This window comes from Triturus cristatus, chromosome 9, assembly GCF_964204655.1.
Source record: "Triturus cristatus chromosome 9, aTriCri1.1, whole genome shotgun sequence".
NCBI classification, from domain to species: domain Eukaryota; kingdom Metazoa; phylum Chordata; class Amphibia; order Caudata; family Salamandridae; genus Triturus; species Triturus cristatus.
In genome coordinates, this window is record NC_140592.1 from 1,100,693,316 (window position 1) to 1,100,713,623 (window position 20,308).

Below are 20,308 nucleotides of genomic sequence, written 5' to 3' on the forward strand. Positions count from 1 at the left end.
GAAGGAGCCTCGGCCCCCCTTCAGCGTCAGGTAACACCCCAGGTGGGAGACTTTCCTTCGTTAGGAGCGGGCTGCTAGAGACTGCGTCAGGAGTGAAGTGACAGCTCTGTGACCGCCCCATTGCCGAGGGAGATCCGGGCCAACCCACGGGGACTATGATTAACTCCCTACATTACAAAGCTGTCATTGTTTGCCCCAGGCCTGCACCGTTACGAGGCTCAAGCATATTCATAGCAGGGGGGGCCCCAGGGTCCTTCGCTCCCTGTCAGCCTAGCATACACGAGTGATAACCGCCTGGGCGAAGCATGTATTATGCCACCCCTGGGAAGCACTCCAAAATGGCACCACAGGTCTGCTACTGCAGCCTGGGTAAGGTGGTGCTTGCACCCCTTACAGTGGTATAGGCTACCTATATCACTACCATTGCACACACATATAAAACGTATAAGTCACTCCTATTGGCAGGCCTTAACAATCCTGAAGGCAGAGTGCTTGGTTTTTATGTGGGAGGGTGCCCCTGCATGAGCAGAGCCCCTCTGCAGCGTTTGGAGTACCTCCTCTGATGCTGTTTGTGGTGCAGCCTGACCATATACTCTTAAGTGCATTATCACCTTGCGGTAAATGCTAACTTTGGGATGGCTGCACGGAAACATGTCGTGTTTGGTGTCAAATGCTTTGGAATACTACCCCCGCCCCGCCAGTTCTGGCGGCGGGGGTAGTATTCCACCCTTCTAGAGGGAGAGACATGTTCACACTGGTCTAACCCGGTAAGGACTTTCTACAGCCCTGGCATCACAAAATGGATGCCTCTGCCACAGACACGGGTCTGGCCTCCTGCTGCTGACCGAAAGTCCGGCAGGGGAGGCCTGGACAATAGGTTTCCTGTCCCAGGCAGATGTGTATTGGGGCTGGGCGGAGCACTCTCTGGTGCTTTGAAGTCCTGCACTGGGGGCACACTTGGTGTCCCTGTGCATAGTCCAGTTCAAACCGGTTGCAGGGGCTACCTGCCCCTGCTCTGGCGTGAAACTGGATAAAGGAAATGGGTGTAACCACCCCTCTTTCCAAACCCTCCCATAGGTAGGTCCCTAGAGTATGCCCAACCCCCAAACTTTGTATAAGTATGGGAAGCCAGTCCTTGCTACTTTAGATTACCCTGGACGAAACTCTGCAATATATATCCTGGACCTTCGATGTTCTACTTTGCTTAGAAGACTGAAGAAATCTCCCTTGAGGTCAAGGAGTGACTTCCCTGCTTGGCAGGCACCAAAGAAGCAACTTACCAGTCTGCATCGCTGAAGCTCCCGATGGACGACAAAGTCTTTGCATCACCAGAGGTGGATTTCCAGACTTCTCCAAGGCTACCCTGAGTCCACAGCAAAGCTGAGGCCCGTGGCTATCGTGGGTGACGTGGAACCGTGACCCCTGGACCCTTTATCTTTTGCTGATCCATCAACTTCCTGGTCTTCCTCGAAGTTGTGCTTTGGGCTCTGAGTAGCCCCATCCTTGAGCACCACCTGCACCGAAGACTTCTGGCCTCTACTCCACGAGTGACCCGTGGGCCAGTTTCCAGTGTGACCGCTCGAGGCTCCTTCGCGATCGCTAGCCCGTTGGCTAGTGGGTCTCCACGAAGGCAACTCCTCTTTTGACTGGGCTTTCCTGGTTGCTCCAGACGTGCCCCGACTTACCTTCGCTGGGTGAGTCCCCTAGACCTTGCTGGTCTGCACCGGCATCCTTTCTCTGATTCCAAGTGACGTGCCGTTGCCAAGGCTTGTTGGGTCCAATCTGGTTGCCGACACCGCAGCAAACAACAGACTTCGCGGGACAGCTCGAATCCAGCTGCTGGTCATCATCGGTGCCTCCGGGACCTCGTGGCTGAAGAGTCAAGACACCAATCAACTCACTTGAAGCACCCGACATCTGTGGGCATTGGTCTATCGTGCCCTTGGTCACTGGTGAGTGACCCAGACTCTGTCCCCTCTGCTTTCAGGTTCCTTCCATCCTAGATCCAGGCTTGGATCACTTCGGACACTTCTCCTCTTCACGGCAACAGCACTTCCTGAGCAGCTTCCATTGAAAACAGCGACGCGACCCAACACCATTTGACACCTATGCACCCGGCTTCCCTGGGTGAGGTAACTCGAGTACTCTGGTGCTCCCGTGGATGTTGGCCTTAGACACCTCTAAGTCCAAAAGGGTTCGCTCGTAGATATCTTCTAAGTGTCCTTAAACTCTAAATTTACAACCACGACATTCCCCATAGAAGTAAACGGCGATTCGTGGCTGTGTTCTCACACTGCCGGCGTCCCCTGTGGGTCCTCTGTGTCACTACCTTGGGTGGTTCCTTGTGGTCCAAGCACTTCTACAGGCTCTAGGCCTTGTGTCTAGTTCAGTCGTGGTTCTTATACCACTTTATTGGTATATGGTTTGGTACGCCCCTAGGGCCCAAACGTGTATTTGTGCTATTACTGTTGATTGCTAACTTGTAACTTAAGTACTTCGAACTTCAGTCTCATAAAGATACTAGAGGGGTGTGTTTTATATTAAATAAATATATGTTAAATATATACCTGGTGTGGTTGTCCTTTCATTTGATCATTCAAGAGATTATAGATGGTAAAACAAGCTGCTTTACATTCCTTCAAGACTTAGCCTGAAGGCTGCTCTCCATAGCTTCCACTAGGATAGCTTTCAATAAAGGTTGTCTTTAACCTATTCACCATAAGGGGTTGTTTGGACTGATACAGGGTGTCCACTATAACTAGTGAACAGCATATATCAGGCCAACTTCTCACAATCTCTACAAGGTAGATGTTGCCATTTTGTACCTCCGCCTGGGAAATGTTGCCTGCATTGAATATCCACATCAGAGTTGTTGCCTATGTCGTATCTCTGCCTAAGAAATATTGCAGGCAGTGAGTATTTGCCTAAGCCTGTTACCTGTGTTGACCTGAGGTTGCCAACCATTTAACCTGCATTATGTGAGAATCCAACGTTACCTACCTTAACAAGAAGTAGATAAAGATACTTGTTTTTGTAAATGAAATCCGCGTGGTGTCTCCTTATTGCGTGTGCTTTACTGTGTCAGAGTGGGAGTGTGCTGCACAACTACTTCAAACATAGCCTAGGGCGTGCCTACCTGCCTCGCGCCAAGCTACCGTGTCGGAGTCGGTGGTCCCTGGGACCGCGGTTCTAACAGCGACTGATGTAGGTTGAGCCGGGTTCCGGGACTTTGCCCTGACCTCTTTCACATGTGCAGCAGATTCTTGCGCCATGCAGTGGGTGACTGAGTTTACCGAGCGGTCCACAAGAGCGTGGGTGACTATGTGAAGCGATGTAACTTTGGTGCTCTGTGCAGTGTTTTATCTCTCCGGCTGGCAGCTGTAGGTCGTACACAAATTCATATATTATGTACATTTCATCTGTGTTCTAAAGGTTGTGGGACTTCGTTTGCATCCATAAGAGCTCTCTGCCTACAGGGATTCATTGCTATCAACGTGATGTATGCAGACTCACACAATAGTAGTTCTGGGGGAAATTACTCATGTTCTTGGGTAGTTGGGCTTGTAGCATTCTCCCTTATTCAGTATGTTCGTTTTGGGTACACAGGCAAAATTGGGGGGTGGGCAGTTCTACATCCACTTTGGAGGGAGGCAGGGTGGGGGGGGCTCTGGCGTGTTTCATTTGGTGTTGTTTTTTGTTTTATGGTTGTTCGGTGCAGTCAAATGAGGGGTGCTTTCTTAAACGCAGCCATGGCCCTCAGCAGCATGCTTGTCAGTTTCCCATTCCTTGCACAGGCATTATTTCTTGTTTTATGATGTATTAGGGATCGGGTGGGGGTCAGACGTTACCTTTCTTAGTTACCCCTCGTGAGGAGGGGCCCCTAGCTACCATTATGAATGAGTGCTGATTATTCTACGATTGCACCGTTGGGCCGCCTCAAATTAATCTCTTGGAATGTGAATGGTTTGGGTGATCGGATCAAACGAAGTATAGTTGTGCAATGTTCGAAATGACACACCCCAGACATTGTGTTACTCCAAGAAACACATATCCAGGGAATTTCCTACTACGCTCTCAATATGTGGGTTTATAAACTGGTAGCTCATGCAGGATATACTAGAGGGTCTAGAGGTGTGGGTGTCCTGATATGTAACTCTCTCCCTTTCCAAATCCGAAAAGTTACGTGGGATCCTTTGGGTAGATTTGTGATGGCCTCTGGGCAGTGGGAGGGTTGATCCCTCAATGTGATTTCCCTATACGTTCCCCCCAGACTTCATTCTTCTACATTGATCTGGGCCCACACATTTTGAATTTGCCAGAAGGTGACATTTTGATTGGGGGTGACTGTAAAACAGCTTTAAATGACGAACTTGACCGCATGCCGACTAAACGTGGGGAGCCAACCAGTTGGACTTTTTGGGGGGCCCTGGGTCTAATCGACGTTTGGAGGACCTGTAACCCCACGGCCAAACACTACAAATTTCACTCTGGGGCACATGGGAGTCTCTCTCGTATAGATTATCTCTTTAGCAAGGCCTCCAAGCTTCCCATGTTTGGCGAGATCTCCTTTCTCCCCAGGGGCATCTCGGATCACTCCCCGATCTTGGCATATTATGGGGGAGCGACACCCCCCACCCATCGCGATATGCCGCTTAATCCATGGCACCTCAGAGTCTGGCAGATCAGGGACATTTTAACAGAGGCCACAAAGAATTACTTTAAAGAAAATGACGGGTCTGTTGATTCAAATGTAATACTTTGGGAAAACTACAGGACTGTGATTTGGGGATGTAGGGTAGCAGCAATAGCAGGTCATAAAAAGGAGAAACGTAAACAGCTGGAGGGGGTGGAAAACAAGATCGCCCGACTTGAGGGGAACCTGGTGTTCTCGGGTGTATCGGATACCGCTCATAGATTGGCTATTAAACAAAAAGAGTATAGAGATATGGCAGAGGAATCGGTGAGGGCCCTGTACCGGGCCACGCAGCATCGGGTCTATGATATAGGCGACAAAGCCAGTAAACTGCTTGCATGGCTTGATAAGAGAGAGATGGTTTGCTCAGATTATCGACAGGGAGGGTACGTTATTACATGACAGAGGGGGGATTGAGGAGGAATTTGCTGACCATTTTAGGCGGGTTTGTACTACAACGAATTCATCCTCCCAGGTAGAGGCGCAGAACTGTTATCCACTTTGCCTTTGCCGGTCTTAGAACCACTAGAGGTAGAAGATCTTGATGCCGCCCTGACGGTAGAAGAGGTGTCAAAGGCAATTGGCGCTTTGCAGTCCGGTAAGGCCATGGGCCCTAGTGGCCTCCCTATTGAGCTTTACAAAACCAATGCCTCCTCAATTGCCCCATTCCTTGTGCGAATGTACGACGAGAGTGTGAAGGCGGGTGTGTTACCCGAGACACAATGTTTTGCGACATTTGCGGTCATTCATAAGAAGGGTATGCCTCCTGAACATTGCAGTTCGCACAGACCCATTTTCCTCTTGGATCCAGAAGTCAAAATCCTAGCTAAACTCCTTGCGTGGCGCCTTTCGCCCTATCTCCATAAACTAATACACCCGGACCAATCCGGGTTCATACCGGCTAGGAACACAGCGTTGAATCTCCGCCGACAGCACGGGGTGATGGGGCAGGCCTTTACCATCCAAGAAGACTCCGTCATTATGTCACTTGATGCTAAAATGGCATTCAACATGATTGAGTGGCCCTTTTTGTTTGCCGCATTCGAGAGATTCAGGTTCAGTCCTCGATTCTTGTCATGGGTACGCCTCCTCTATTCACAGCCCATGGCACGGGTTGCGGTAAACGGTGCGTGGTCAGCTCCCTTCCTCTTGGGGAAAGGTACGAGACAGGGTTGCTCCCTGTAGCCATTGCTCTTCGTCTTGGCTCTCGAGCCACTTGCTATTTGGATACGGGGGGACCCCCTTATCAGAGGTCTCAACTCGTCGGCAGATTGGGGTGGCAAGATCTCCCTGTATGCCGATGACATTTTGCTTTATCTAGCAAGGCCCCGCTTCTCAATTCACAGGGTACTACATATTTTTACTCTCTTTCAAAAGTACTCTGGTTACACTATCAACTGGGATAAATCCTTGATCTATGTTCTGAGCGGAGATCCCCCACTTCTTCTCAGAGGCTGCGAAGCCAAAATTGTAACAGACGGCTTCCAGTATTTAGGTATCTACACTACTCAAGATTCCTCCATTTTTTACAATAGGAATCTGGTGTCACCCCTGAACCGCCTTCGGGCGGATATAAATCACTGGAAAACATTGCCGCTCACGCTGTTAGGTAAAGCTGTCCTCTTCAAAATGATGGCGCTACCGCGCTTTCTATGTGTCCTACAGAATACTCCGCATGTGGTTCCGCCTCGCTACTTTCAATCTGGCGACGCTGAGGTGCGAGCCCTGCTTTGGGACGGTGGAGCTCCCCGTATCGTCCTTACCAAGCTTACGAAAAGCTGGTACGACTGCAGCATTGCCTTGCCAGCCATTGAATCCTACTACATGGCCTCTCAGCTCGTGGTTTTGAACCACTTGACACATCGTCCTATTGCGGACCCCGCCCATAGGATGGACAGGCATAACATGCTCCCAGGTAGCTATCTTAGGGCACTTTATGGCGGTGCGTAATACTCTCCGAGATTCTTCCCAACCTCCACCACGGTGGCTCTGTGGAACAAAGCGACAGCTGCTCTTGGATGGAAAGACAGAGTTACGCGGGTGACCCCGTTGCTTGACTAATGCCGATTGGGGATGTTCTTCTAGGCACCCGGGATTCGATAAATGGGAACTAATCGGCCTCTCAAAGGTTGGCGATATGTGGAAGGTGGGTGGAGTGACTCCTTTTGCTGACCTACAGAGACTACCAACTGCAGAGTGGGGAGACCTTTCGCTACCTCAAGCTCACAGTGCTCTTAGCTGGGCGATCCTTAAAGGAACAAACCTACCAGTCTCCGCACCCCTGGACGACAGACTCTTGGATGACTACCTCCAGGAGAATGCCATCTCAAAAACCTATCGTAAAATCCTGAACAATACACCTGATGCCCAGGATAGAATTCGTTCCAAATGGGTGGCCGACATTGGGGACATGGACGATGACGACTGGCTGGAGGCCCACGCCTCCACCTGCGAGGTGGCGATTCGTTCCCACTTCAAACTTATACAGCTTAAATTACTCCATAGAGTCTATTATACAAGTGCCTCGCTGGTCAAGATGGGTTTTCTGGACTCCCCAGCTTGCCCTCGGGGATGTGATTATGTTGGTACCCATTTGCACCAGTGGTGGGAATGCCCAGTCCTTCAACGGTATTGGGAGAGGGTCGTATCGGATTTGTCCCGGATCAGTAAGGTACCTATTACTCCTTCCCCCCGGCTCTGTCTTTTAAATATCTGGGAGGCCACCGACCTTTCCCGCTTAGAGAGATTATGGGTTTCTTAAGGTTGTATTGTGGCGAAACGGAATATAGCGCGCCACACTGACCGGGAGTCCGCTATGGACTGGTGTATGCAGGCAGAGAGAGTGATTTACGAGAGTAGGAGCTGTCCGCACAAATGGACGAAAATCTGGGGCGCATGGAACAAAAGCAGGGGTGTGCTCTGTACCCCATTCCCCGACGCCCCTTCAGCACTGATAGACAACGAAGATATCTGCTGTTTGAAAATAGAGGAAACTGTATGATATGTGATCGAATTGTTGACCTCATGTTTTAGCTTTGATAGTAACTGTATACCGATCATGACTGCCTGTGATGGTTGATTATTGCACCGCATTGTATTTGTTTTTTATTATTTGTTTGTTAGTTTTAATTTCATTAAAAAGATTTTTTTTCAAAAACAGGCAGGCCCATTGACTTCATATTGGGGAGATCTTTCCCAGCTCTGCACAGGTGTAGTTCAAAGTCATTAATGTAAATGAGAAACAATAAGGGGGCCATCAAGCATCCTTGTCTGATTCACATTGTGGATTTAATTTCAGGAAAGAGTTCACCCTCCATGCCAAACGTGACCCTAATCAGACGATCCCAGTGCTTTGTAGCAGGGCAATTATGGCAGGGTCGATTCCCATCCTTGCCATTATTTCTCAGAGCTTAGATCCATTGATTGTGTCAAAGGCCAAAGAGAGGTCCTTAAATGCTAGGTGAATGGATCCTGTCTTTGCCCTAACGTACTTGCCAATGACCAGCTGGAGATTCAAGCATTGCTTGACTGTCCCCAGACCTGGCTGAAACCCGTACTGGACTCTGGGTAAGGAGGCAGATTCCTCCAGCCAATCCTCCAGTTTGCTTGCTAAAATCCTGCCAAGGGTCTTGAGGGAGCTATCTAGGAGAGAAAAGGGTCCGTAGCAGCAGGGATCATGACGGTCCCCTTTCTTGAAGATGGAGATCACAACCGCTACCTTCCATGTCTGTATAACATTCCCACAGACGGAAGCTTTAAAGCAGTTTGTCAGAATCAGGGCCCACTGTGCAATTTTATCTTTGAAAAGATCTAGAGGGACACTATCTGGGCGCTTTCCCCACTGCACTTTGCCTGAGGGCAACGATTACGTCTCTGACTGCTATAGTGTCGGCAAGGTTGGAATACAGCTCTGAATTTCCATTGACTATCACTTCTCCCTCTAGGGTAGGGGCTCCATTATCTGGATTGAAAATACCATTGTAGTGGGCAACCCATGCCTCTACTGGGATGACCGTATCTATAGGAGGTTTCTCTTACCCTGAAAAGAAAGGGTTGTTAATGCCCTTCCATAATAATGCTGAGACCTTCAGAGCGGAGGCTCCTCCCTAGCTTCTTCCCTCAGAACTGATATCCTGGCCTCCAGGCTAGATTCTTCTAGCATTCACTATATCACTTTCTGAGTGCAGTCTAGCAGAGGAGGCCTGTTTCAGATTATTATGAACCAATGTGCAAGCACTACCAAATCAGCCTACAGGTGGGGGATTCTTTGAGACTTTAAACTGCCACAACACCCAGTGCCCTGCAGAAACAAACAGACCTAAACGCAGTAGTGATGTTTTCTGGTGTGCCCATCTCCCTTGAGTGTAATGAGAATGCCTCACTGTTCTCACTTACAAGCGTACTCAGAAAGGTGTCCCTATCCACCCTCTCCCATTTTATATGAATACCCCATTTCATGAGTTAGAGATGGGCAGGTTACCCTGCTGTCCCTTTACCCCCCATGGGTGTATGGTCCAATGCTAAGGTGGGAGGGTTGTGGTCACTAACACTTGAAATCGAAACGTAATGGTCAAATGTTAGCTTATCTAGATCCTGTTATGGTAAACATAAGTCAATATCACTACTCTTTTGTGGACCAGTAAAAGTAGTGAAAGGGGGTGACCAGATCCATGAATTCTTTAGTAAATACCAGGGTTCTGGAGGTCAGAAATCTATTCAAGACATCCCTAAAAGATATGTGTTGGAAATGCAAATACTCCTCCCACATTGACTTTTACAGGCCACATAAGGAGTGATCAGCACTCCCACAGAACCATGCATTAAACCCCCCCCCCCCCACAGACAATCAGAGCCTCTTTGTTATGACTATCCAGAAAAAGCACAAGATCGCTCTCTTAATCATCTACTATGGAGGTTGATCAAAACTAAGTCAAAACAGTATGGTGTCAACATTACAGTCAGCAGATAATTGGCCCTAATACAGATTGTTCTTAACGAGGAACATGTTAATTTTACAGAGCACAGAACTGCTAACCCCCCCTTAGCTCTGCTTGCACGAGGTGGCGCAGCAGGGTTACATACTGTATGAAAGCCATTTATAACAAGATGCTGAGTTGCCCATGTCTCCTGCAATAGGACAGTGACTGCTTTTTTAATGGAAGAAAGTCAGTCTGGGTTCCTGAGATTGGAATGGACACCAGTAATGTTCCATGATATAACTCTCAGCCCTTTCAATCCTCACCTCCCTGACACTATACAGAGGCCTGACCCAGCAGGTGGTAAGTGAGTTCCACTCTTTGGCGATCCATTCTGAGATCCATTCCGTTCCACCAGTTCCAATAGATCATTTGACCCGCACCCTTCCCTTCCTTGTGAATGTGATCATGGTAATGGGCCACTGTACAATTGGGGGTAAAGAGTCAATGCAGCTCTTCCAAGGAACTGAGCGTCTAAAATGAGTTTGTTACCTCTACATTATAAATTGGGTTCCCAGTCCCCTGGTGGTGTTCATTTATTTTCCTGTGCCTTGCAGCAAGGACCTCTGGCCTGTAAATGTAACCTAAAGGTAAAACCTGGATAGAGTTTTGGGACTGCTTGCTAGAGAGCCTTAACATCGATCTAGCTGTGTGGGGTGACTTACAGTCAATGACTACACAATCCCCAGCCACTTCTTTTGCACCCGGACCCATCCAAGGGGACCACCTGACCATTGTGATCGCCCTTAAAAGATCACCCATCCACTTCATGCCTGCCCCAAGTCAGTGGGTTAATTTATTTTTATGGGCTAGGGGATCTTCTCTTTGGTTGGGCTCAAGGATTGGCACATTCTTCAGAACTATCACATAAGGGGTACATGAAGACGTGATTGGGTGAGGACATGGGCTGAGACCGGGAAGCCATGCACTTGACTTCTGCCCCTCTCAAGATCCCTACTCCCCACATTTCCCTGCGGTAGGGGTGTATTTATGTCATGGGACCCTGCTCCCTGACCAGTATGGCACCTGTTTCTAGTTGGAATTAGTGGGTTGGGGGGGACAAAGGCTCAGACTGAGAGGAGAGGGAGCTGATCAGAACAGGCCCTGCAGATGGAACAGCAGGAGCAAGAGAAGCCCCCACTGGCACAGCCACTGAAACTGCCTCTAGCAGTCAGGAAGACAAAACAGACCTAGCTTAGCTTGATTAATTTACTCTCAACCCTCTCCAAATGAGCCAGAATGGGAGTGCGCTTATTATTCAGGAGGTCTAGCACCTTGTTACAGATGGTGTCAGATAGTACCTTGGTTTTCACCCCTTCTTCTGTATTTCCCTCCAGATAGAGGTGCGAAAATGACAAACCTGACTTCTTAGAAATAGCCCCATCATCAACTCTTTTTCTTGTGCCTGCTTTGCCCCTTGGTTTGGGCCCATGGGGAAGTTCCTGTGATGTCCCCAGCAGTGTGATATTTGACGAGGGTTGCAACAAGGACCTGGATGGGCAAGAAGGGCAAGATGGGAGAACCGTTAGCCCTACTTCCCCATTTTGGGTGTCCAAATTTTTGCCAGAGCAGGATTTAAGCCTGAACGGATAGTTCCTGAGTTGCATGATAGGGAAGTGGGCACGGAGGAGAGCGATAAGCGCCGCTCTGCCAACTCTATTTCCACGTTAACAACATTCACTGCTCTATGCAAGAACCCATCCAGTGTGGTTCTGGAGGTTTTCAAGGGACGGGTTTGTAGACTTACAGGTCTGGAAGGGGCCTCCAGCGCCTTGCGCTTCACCACTGAAAGATGCTTCGAGAGAGGCTTGTATGGAGCAGGTGGGATAGGTGGAGGTAAGGTAAGAAGGGGCACAATCCAACCTCAACCAGTCACCATCAGTCAATTATTAGCACTCGGAGACCCACTATGACGCTTATGACACTGTTCTGCCCCAATGCGACAATACAACCATTAGAGCAGGACAGGGGTGAAGGAGGAGGGCAGGACTGACAGACACCTCCTGATTGGTTAGATCTCACAGGCACATTTCGCATCATCACTTCCAACAGCTCCAGGCAGCTCCGAACAGTTCAGAACAGCCCAAACAGCAACTCCAATCAGCCTTACTGATTATAGTCTGTATGTATACATTCAAGGGAGGGAGATAGAAGCTCGGATCCATTCAGCTTCTGGTCAGAGATAGGTAATCAATGGGAGAATGGATCACTTGTACCTGTATTACCAGGGTCCATAGTATTGACCAACTCATAAACCCCCATTCACGTACAGGGATGGTAAAACGGTATATGACAGTTGTCCGCTAATCATAAACGTGAAAGCGTCATCATCGGGTCTTTTTTGACAAAATGCTTTCCTCCACCTGGAGGTAGACCAACTGGTGATAGCAGTAGTGATCAGTGATAACGAATAATGGGGTGAATTAAAATAGCTTCCTATTCCTTCCCAACTGAACTTTATGTGGTAGGAGAGGAGGCAAGGTTAAAAACTGTGGTGGTGCGCATATAGAAAAGTCACTTTTCTATAGCACCTGATTGTCCATTTGAAAGGTTGACATGCTTCAGCCTTTTTTCTCGCCAATAGGGTTGGGGCTTTCTTCAGGACCTATATAGCAAGTGCTAATCCTAAACTCTCTCTCTGGGTAGCTAATTCACTCACCCTTCTTCTTATTTGAGTCAGATCAATTGTACCTATAACTGGGACGAAAGGAAAAACCAACATAAATCCAATAACGTACATTTAAAGATACCTAGTGTCAAATTAACAGGTATGTGCATATGTGTCTCCAGGTGGAAACATGAAAATAAAACTCTTTTGAATATCTAAATGGCAGAAAGAAAGGAGTGACAATAAAAACAGACTATGCTTACCCGTCATTGCTGTGTGTCTAATCACAGTTTAAAACAAGGAATTCAAAGAACTCTTACGAATCTATAAATGGCACAAAGAAAGAAGTGGCAGTGATAACAGACTATGCTTATCCTTCATTGCCGTGTGCTTAATGGCAAGTGTAAAATAGCAATAATGACAAAAGAACTGCCCCATCTTTCTGATCAGTTAATTGCTATTAGGAAGCTCTGTGAGTTTAATTACTAGGATAAAGACGTGTGGCTTGATATCGCATATTTAAATTATTGTTGCTCGCACATTGTCGCACTGTATTGGGATTTTCTTATGTGCCTCTTTTTTACTGTGAAATTCAACGGACCACGTGAGGGGTGTTAAAGCGTGGGCACGTTAAATAGCCTGCCGCTTTACAGTCGCACATTGTGCCTTGTGATTCAATTAAATAGAAGTAAACTGATCAGCGCACGCAGTACGCTCAGCGTGCCTTGCATTTTACTAAATAACAATGGGCTATACAGAGCAAGAAGTGAGATGGAGACCCGTCATAAATAATAAGTGGTGGCTCAGAAATAGTGTAGTGCTCGCGTACCTTGCTATTTCCAGTTAACGATTCCCTCGGGGGACGGGCGGGCATTGTAACCTGCTGGTTTGGGGAATAAATATGGGACGTTACCTTTAGAGTGCAGACAGCATGTACGGTGAACGCCAGGACGCTCGCTCACTCGGGATAGTAGTTATCTTGTGTTACCGTTTCGCCTGCTTGGGCTCACTCCTATGACGGCGCCCCGGTTGTACGGGCCCGTCGTCGGCTGTATTTTAAGCCCGGTTTGCCACAGTAGATAGACTTTGACAAAGTTTAGTAAATGTTGAAGAAATTAATAAATAAATTGTAAATTGCATTAATGGTATTAGAATATAAAAGAGACATATTGTTCATATTTGGAGAATTAATTAAAGACATGGGTGCTGATGTACACACTCGTTCTTGACATAGCCTTGCCATGTATTTGGTGCAGTCTATTATCTATCGGAGCAACTCTGTGGTAAAGTGGGGGGTTCTTATTTCAATCACTGACAGTTCTAGTGCCTCTGGTAATGTCTTTAATCAAGATGTTGACCATATGTGTCTGTGCATTTACTATTAATCGGATCTTGTGTATTTGCTCATTTGATGTATAAGGTCTGCTTATATGATCCTCGCTGTGCTTAGTTTAACCGACGTGGTGGGCTGAAAGTCTGAATGGTCAAGTGTTTCTTCACTTTCCAGTGTTCCGCACTCTATGTATGCATATAGAAGCACCACATGGTGGAGAGGCCATGGTGATGGAATGTGTATTAATTGGCCATGCTCCAAATCTGAAGGCTCGCTTCTAGGAGATCTTGCCCTATGCAATATATTTTCCTCCTTATGTAGTGGTTTATAGTCTGTCGAAGCATTCAGCTTTGTTTCACTGTGACAGGGTGTACCAGGCAATGATGTCGTTCAGACCCCTTTCGTGTGTTTTGAGGCGATACACCCACCGCTGTTCCTTCTTGTATAGAAGTTTTTCGGCATTGTGATCCTTCCTCATCAATGTTTCCAGGATCACCCATCTGAGATCGTCAATGGTGTGGTTCAGTTCGATAACGTGGTTGCTCATTTTGGTTGTGGCCTTCTTGCACTTTATGTTGCTACGGTGTTCGCAGATCCGTTGCTTGATCTTGCGACAAGTCATTCCTATGTACATTAAAGCGCAAGGGAAAATAATCATGTAGATTACGTGAGTTGTATTACAGTTCGTGTGGTGTCGTATTGTCCATTCAAGAGTTGGTGTTAATTGTAGTTTCTTCGTCAGAATGGTCAATTTGCATACGGAACAGAATCCACATGGGTAATATCCAGTTATAGGTTGTAGGTTCCAGAGGCTAGTAACTGTTTCTCTCTCTGGCTGAGTTATTTGTGGTCTGGTGTGAACAAGGATATGTTTTAAGTTCTTGGTCCTTCTATTAGCAAATCTTTGTTTGGGCCAAGTTAGAGATCCTGAGGTTAGAATTCTCCAGTTTTTATTCACAATTTTCTTTATTGCGTTTGATTCAGTACTGTAGGTGGTGACACAGGTGAGTATATCGGATGTTTCTCTAGGTGTAGATTCAACGAGACTTTCTCTTGGTTGGTTTCTGGCTCTCTTTCGGCATTTATGGATGATTTTTTGGGGGTAATTTCTGGTCGTCAGTTTTTGGCAAAGGTTGCTTGCTTGTGATCTGTAGTATTCAAGTTTGCTACAGTTCCTTCTTATCCGCAAGAATTGACCATACAGTAAGTTCTCTCTCAAAGGGCGTGGATGGAAACTATTGTAGGAGAGCAAGCTGTTCTTTGACGTTGGTTTATGAAACGTCTTAGTGTTAATGGTGTTGCTCTCCACGTAGATAGTGATGTCCAGAAAGTCCAGTCTTTGGTTGTCTGCTGTATATGTGAACTTCAGGGATTTGTCTCTGGTGTTGGTCCACTGATGGAAGTTAGGTGAACTATCCGTAGTTCCATTTTAGATTAGGATGATATCGTCTATGTAGCGTGTTCAGAATAGGATCTTTGAGGCAAACGGATTTGTGTCGTTCAGGATGTGGATTTTCTCAAAATTGGTCACGTAGAGCCCTAACACACTAGGGGTGCATGTGCTGCCCATTTAGTCCTGTGGCATTGTAGGTACAGCTTCTTATTGTACTCAAAGTAGTTCTCTGTAAGTGCTAGATGGCAACATTCTAGCACAAAGTGATTGGGTGTGTTGAATTCCCATTGTTGTGAGAAGAGGATCTCTTCAATTGTTTCCAAGGTTTTTTCTTGTGGCAGGCTGGTATACAGACTTTCTATGTCGAGGCCTACCAGGCACATAGTATCCTCATCGAAGTGTTGGACTTTCAGTAAGCTCAATAGGTCTTGTGTGTCCTTCAAGTATGTCAGTGTTTTTTGTACCATAGGTTTTAAGAAATAGTCTGTGAATTGCGATGGTGGTGGTGATCTGTTTTTGTGTATCTTCAGTAGAGAGCAGAAGTAGGGTATTCGAGGTGATTTCGTTTTTTTGAAGTCAGCCTCGTTCTTGGAAATCTAAGAGTTTAATTCAGCTTCATCTGTCATCATTTTGATGGTTCGCTGTAACCTCTCCATGGGATCTGTGGGTAGCATTTTGTAGAACTTTGTGTCTGATAGGAGGGCCAAGCATTGTTCATCATAACATTCCTTGCTGAGTATAACGATGCCATCCCCCTTATCCGCTGGTGTTAAGACAAGATTCTCATTTTGACGAAGCTCTTCCAGAGCTTTTTGCTCCCGTTTCTTTAAGTTCACAAAAGGTTTTTTGTCATCAAATCCACTCTTTCCGCTTCCTTCATGATCGCTTGTTCGTAGGATTGTATCTCAACCGGGACAAGGTGGTTCGGGGGATTGAAAGTAGATTTTCATCATAGATTGGTCTCCTTGCTGGTAAAGTCCTCATTCTTATCAGCAAAGAATGCTATCAGCTTGACCTTCCTGCAGAATTCAGACAATTCGCATTGTAACCTAAAGGTGTCTTGCCCACCCCACCACAAGCATTTTGTCAAAAAGGACCAGATGATGATGCTTTCACAGTTATGATAAGCGGAGAACCAAGATATACCTCTTTACCATCCCTGTACGTGAATGAGGGTTTTTAAGTCGGTCAATACACTGGACCCTGGTAATACAGGTAAAAGCGATCCATTCTCCCCTTGATTATCCAACAATAAAATTAGCCACTTACCTCCTCCCCTGGCTGAAGCTGATGACCACCACCCCAAGACACAATCCCCCCAAATGAGGATGCACAGAGATACCTGCATGGATTTCTGAAGGCTTTCTCAGTGATTTTTCACCTGCTCACTGCGAATTTTAATCTCGAATTTCAGAGCACCAAAAACTGTCAAAAGCTTGGGTGATAATGACGATTCTGGGTCAGCCTCCTGGCTCTGAGGGGCAAAGCGAGAGAGGGTGGTCAAAGCCTATATCCTTGCTTAAGGGCCCAATCAATATTCTGTGGACCTCAACCCTTTCGTGCAGACACAGCATACCGGCCGCCATCCTGTCGTAGGCCTTTAACTCACTTAGGTACCCGCATATTTTGAGCATAGTAACGGCGGTGCTAGACCAGCACGATGAGCTGAGGCTGACAGGAGGACAAGAAACACCAGGCAATTCAAGGCACACAGCCTGCAGCACCCAGGAAAGGGCAAGTCTCCACAGTTCAGCAATACCACCCCTCCTAAGGCTTCAGCCCCGGCATTTCCAGCAGGGAGCCCGTCATGTTGGAGTGAATCGACATATCAGCAATTGGCTGAATCACTGGTCAGTGGGGGGGCATGAGCACGGCAGCCTGGGGAAGGCACTACTGATATCAGCAGCATCTCCCTGCCTCCTGAATGTTTTACATTTTGATGTCATTTTGGTTATTCAAAGATTTATCTGTTTTTCTGATTCGGTTTGGTATTTCTATTGCTTGGTGTTATGGGTGTATTACTGTTTTGGTACTGAATGAATACTTTACACATTTCCTTAAATTAAGCCTTTCTACTCTATGCCATATCTACCAGAGATTGAATTCAGATTATTTTGGTGACTTTGAGGGTTCCCCCTACACAGAGCATTATAATTCCTTTAGGTGGGCAGCCGCCCCCCCCCCCCCAACAAAATGGCTTTACACCAAAGTCTGATTCAAATTATTGAAGATCATTAAAATCATTAGTAGGGAGATTGCATAAAACAATATAGGACACAACCTCCAGCCTAGCAGCACAGCCAGTTGTACTGGACATAGCCACTTCTTGTGTTATGAACAAGATGCTACCATATGTTCCTTAACTTTTCTCGGAGGTTAAGCCCACAGTGACATCACATGTACTGAAACAACTGGAGGATTTATGTTTAATTCCCACAACCTTACATTGCCCAACATTGGCCCTAGATTCACTAAAGGTTGCCCAGGTACAGAAGCAATGCTGCACAATTTTGCGATTTGCAAATGGGCCCTTTTAATGTTAAGTAAATCGCTGCAGTAGTTTGCATTGCTTTGCGCCACCCGAGTGCTCAAGCAAAACATTAGTAAATAACCCCCACAGTTTTCTAACATGTAGGCTGTCTAGATGCCATCATCGGCGATCCCTATTCATAGCACCCGACAGTCTAGGATAGCAAGTAACTGCAGGCTAGGTTACATCTATTCTCACACTCTCCACTACACCCATGCTTACACACTCTGGTGGTCTTCACTCCACTTCTACACTGCTTCCAAGCCTCATTCCCTGCCCCTTTTTCTCACATAGGCAAACTACAACACCTGAAGGGCACCCAGGACCCTAATAAAAATCAGGGCACTCTGAGACATTGCCAGGGATAGAAAGCATTACATGAATAATACATATGGGGTAGTTATTTACTCAAATACCCAGTGCGTCACTTATACCTCTCAAAATGGATGGCACGCACTATATGAATACCAATACATTACAATACAAAAGCTATTTCATGCAGGTCCATGTTAAAGTCTATGGCCTAGGTCTGGGGGTTTTGTGTGTCAGTTCCACTATACTGGGATTTGTTAAGGGACTTCACATATATCGATGAGGATTGCATTGCAGGTTCCTGGCCCATTTACATTGTGACTTTGTTGATCAGTCTCGGGTTCTTGGTGATCATACTACACTCTGGTTCAGTGATTTTGCCTTTCATCAATAAATACCTATGAGTAATACACAGTCAGCACGCTCCTTAGAAAAATGATACTTTTTTGTCTAATTGTAAAAAAGCAATGTTCAGAGCACCTGTCCAGTATAGATTAGATTAAATAATCTCATCTATGTTCTATCAGATAAACACATTAAGAGTTGCACTTTTAATTTACCGTACCTTATGCATCTTTCCATATTCAAATGGAAAATTATCAAAGTATTCTGTCTCTTTTCCCCACACGTTATTTTTCTTGTAGTTGAGAACTGTATACATTTTATTGTAAAAGTTGAATCGTGGATTAAAGTGGAACACGATGTTTTTCTCATCTTGCACAAAATCAACAAAGAACCTAAGAAAGAGGAATAAATCATACTTTTATGAAGTTAGCTAATGGAAAACACTATTGGTAATCAAATATTAGAATAAAACTTTTGCATTTAAATTATCCTGCAGAATCAAACATCAAATGCCAGTTCCATCCATTTGAATTTATTATATTTTTATGTTTTTTTAGAAAGCCCTTTATTTGTGGCATCTGCACATTTAACAAGCAGCGCAGTATGGCAGTCAATAAATACTACATTCGTAGGCACATTGTAATGGACTGAGGCAAAGGAGGAGTGGAGAGGTGTGGTGCAGCGGCCGGAGCGGCTGACTCTGGAGCACCGGCTCACGGTTAGAGCATCGGAGCCGGCGGCAGCTCAGCACCCTGTGACTCTGGGCAATAGCTCACTTAATCACCATAACGGCCCCCAGCGCCTTGAGACCCTTTGTAGTGATTAGTTCGCGCTTTACAAATATCAGATACATGAGTCTGATGTAAATATAGAGGCATCCGGGATGCAGTGCTGAGGCATGCTGTCCAAGGATGCGTGATTGTATTCAGCCATACACATCCTTTCATCGAGCTCCATGCACTCAATGTTACCCTCTAGGACCTCCATTTGTGGGGTTATCTACTGTAGAAACGCAGCTTTGAGGGCGGTCCCATATATCTCTCGGTTGCAAGTGCCGGGTATCAGCTTCTGAAACCCTTCCATCGTGTCACCACAATATACAAAATCATTCAGCCAATCACTCACAGTTTGTAGTGGGTCTCCTAACAAATAGGCCCTTGACAAACCCTCCGGGATTTCGCGATTTCAGGTTTTCCCGTGAAATCGGCACTTTTGTAAAAATGCAGCGATTTTTACATAAGTGCCCGTTAAACTGATAGAGCGTCACGATATTCTGAAATTCGTAGGGGTGCATCATAATCACCGTTAGTCAGCACCCGCATATTAATCGATGTAAGCTAAAAAGTGCCATAGAAATGTAGTGCCGAAATCGTTTCACATAGAGGTGATTAGAAATGTAATAATGCTTTTCATGAAGAATAACGCTGCAAGTTATCGTGAATGTATTTAGTAAATGCACAATGATTAGTTTTATGTAATGCAATGTGTTAGTTAAACGTGTGTTATGTTAAAGTTACATTTGTAGGTTGCTTATGCACTTATATGAGATTAATGAACTAATGCTTAACGTGTGATTTAGTAATGTGTTTTAATGGTGTAAAGGTCTGTTCGCATATACGTTTAAAGAGAAGGCCTGCTCATTTCTTATATTGACTAATGTTTTAGGCCGAAAATGCTTTCCCTTGGAAAAGGCTTTGGGTTGCAGAGAAATGGAAAATCCTAGAGGAGTGAAATGTTTTCCGTTCCCTTGTTCTGTTGCAGGTGCAAGGACATTTAGCTCGTTAGAGAGACTAGGTCTTTGTTTTAGGAGTTAGGATGGACCCCCCAGAGCATACACTAAGGTAGGTTCTGGAATGCCATCTCCCATGGGATGCTACCAGGCCATCTTTGATGGGCTTCTCAGAACCTATACTTAATCAAATGGAGGATTGCATTTCCAAGGAAAAGCAGCCTTCACCTGTGGGCTGCTTCATATCCCAGGTTGCCTATTTCAAAGTGGAATACTCTGCTAAAAAAGTTTCCAGTTTTTTTAAAGCTGAAAATGAATGATTATGAGTAAAATAAAGTGCCGCAAAAAAGCCACTAAATTTCCATATTTGTGCCACTAAATTTCCATAT

The 20,308-nt window shown here is 46.1% G+C and overlaps 1 protein-coding gene across 1 annotated transcript in view; it reads right to left on the bottom strand.

Annotated features, from left to right (window-relative positions):
- Window positions 1-20,308, bottom strand: part of LOC146799434 (galectin-3-like) — a 218,818-nt gene that overhangs the window by 16,049 nt on the left and 182,461 nt on the right. Inside the window, exon 9 of the mRNA XM_085627003.1 lies at window positions 18,411-18,582. Coding sequence (XP_085483129.1) covers window positions 18,411-18,582 — 172 coding nt within the window. The remainder of the gene's footprint in view (window positions 1-18,410; window positions 18,583-20,308) is intronic.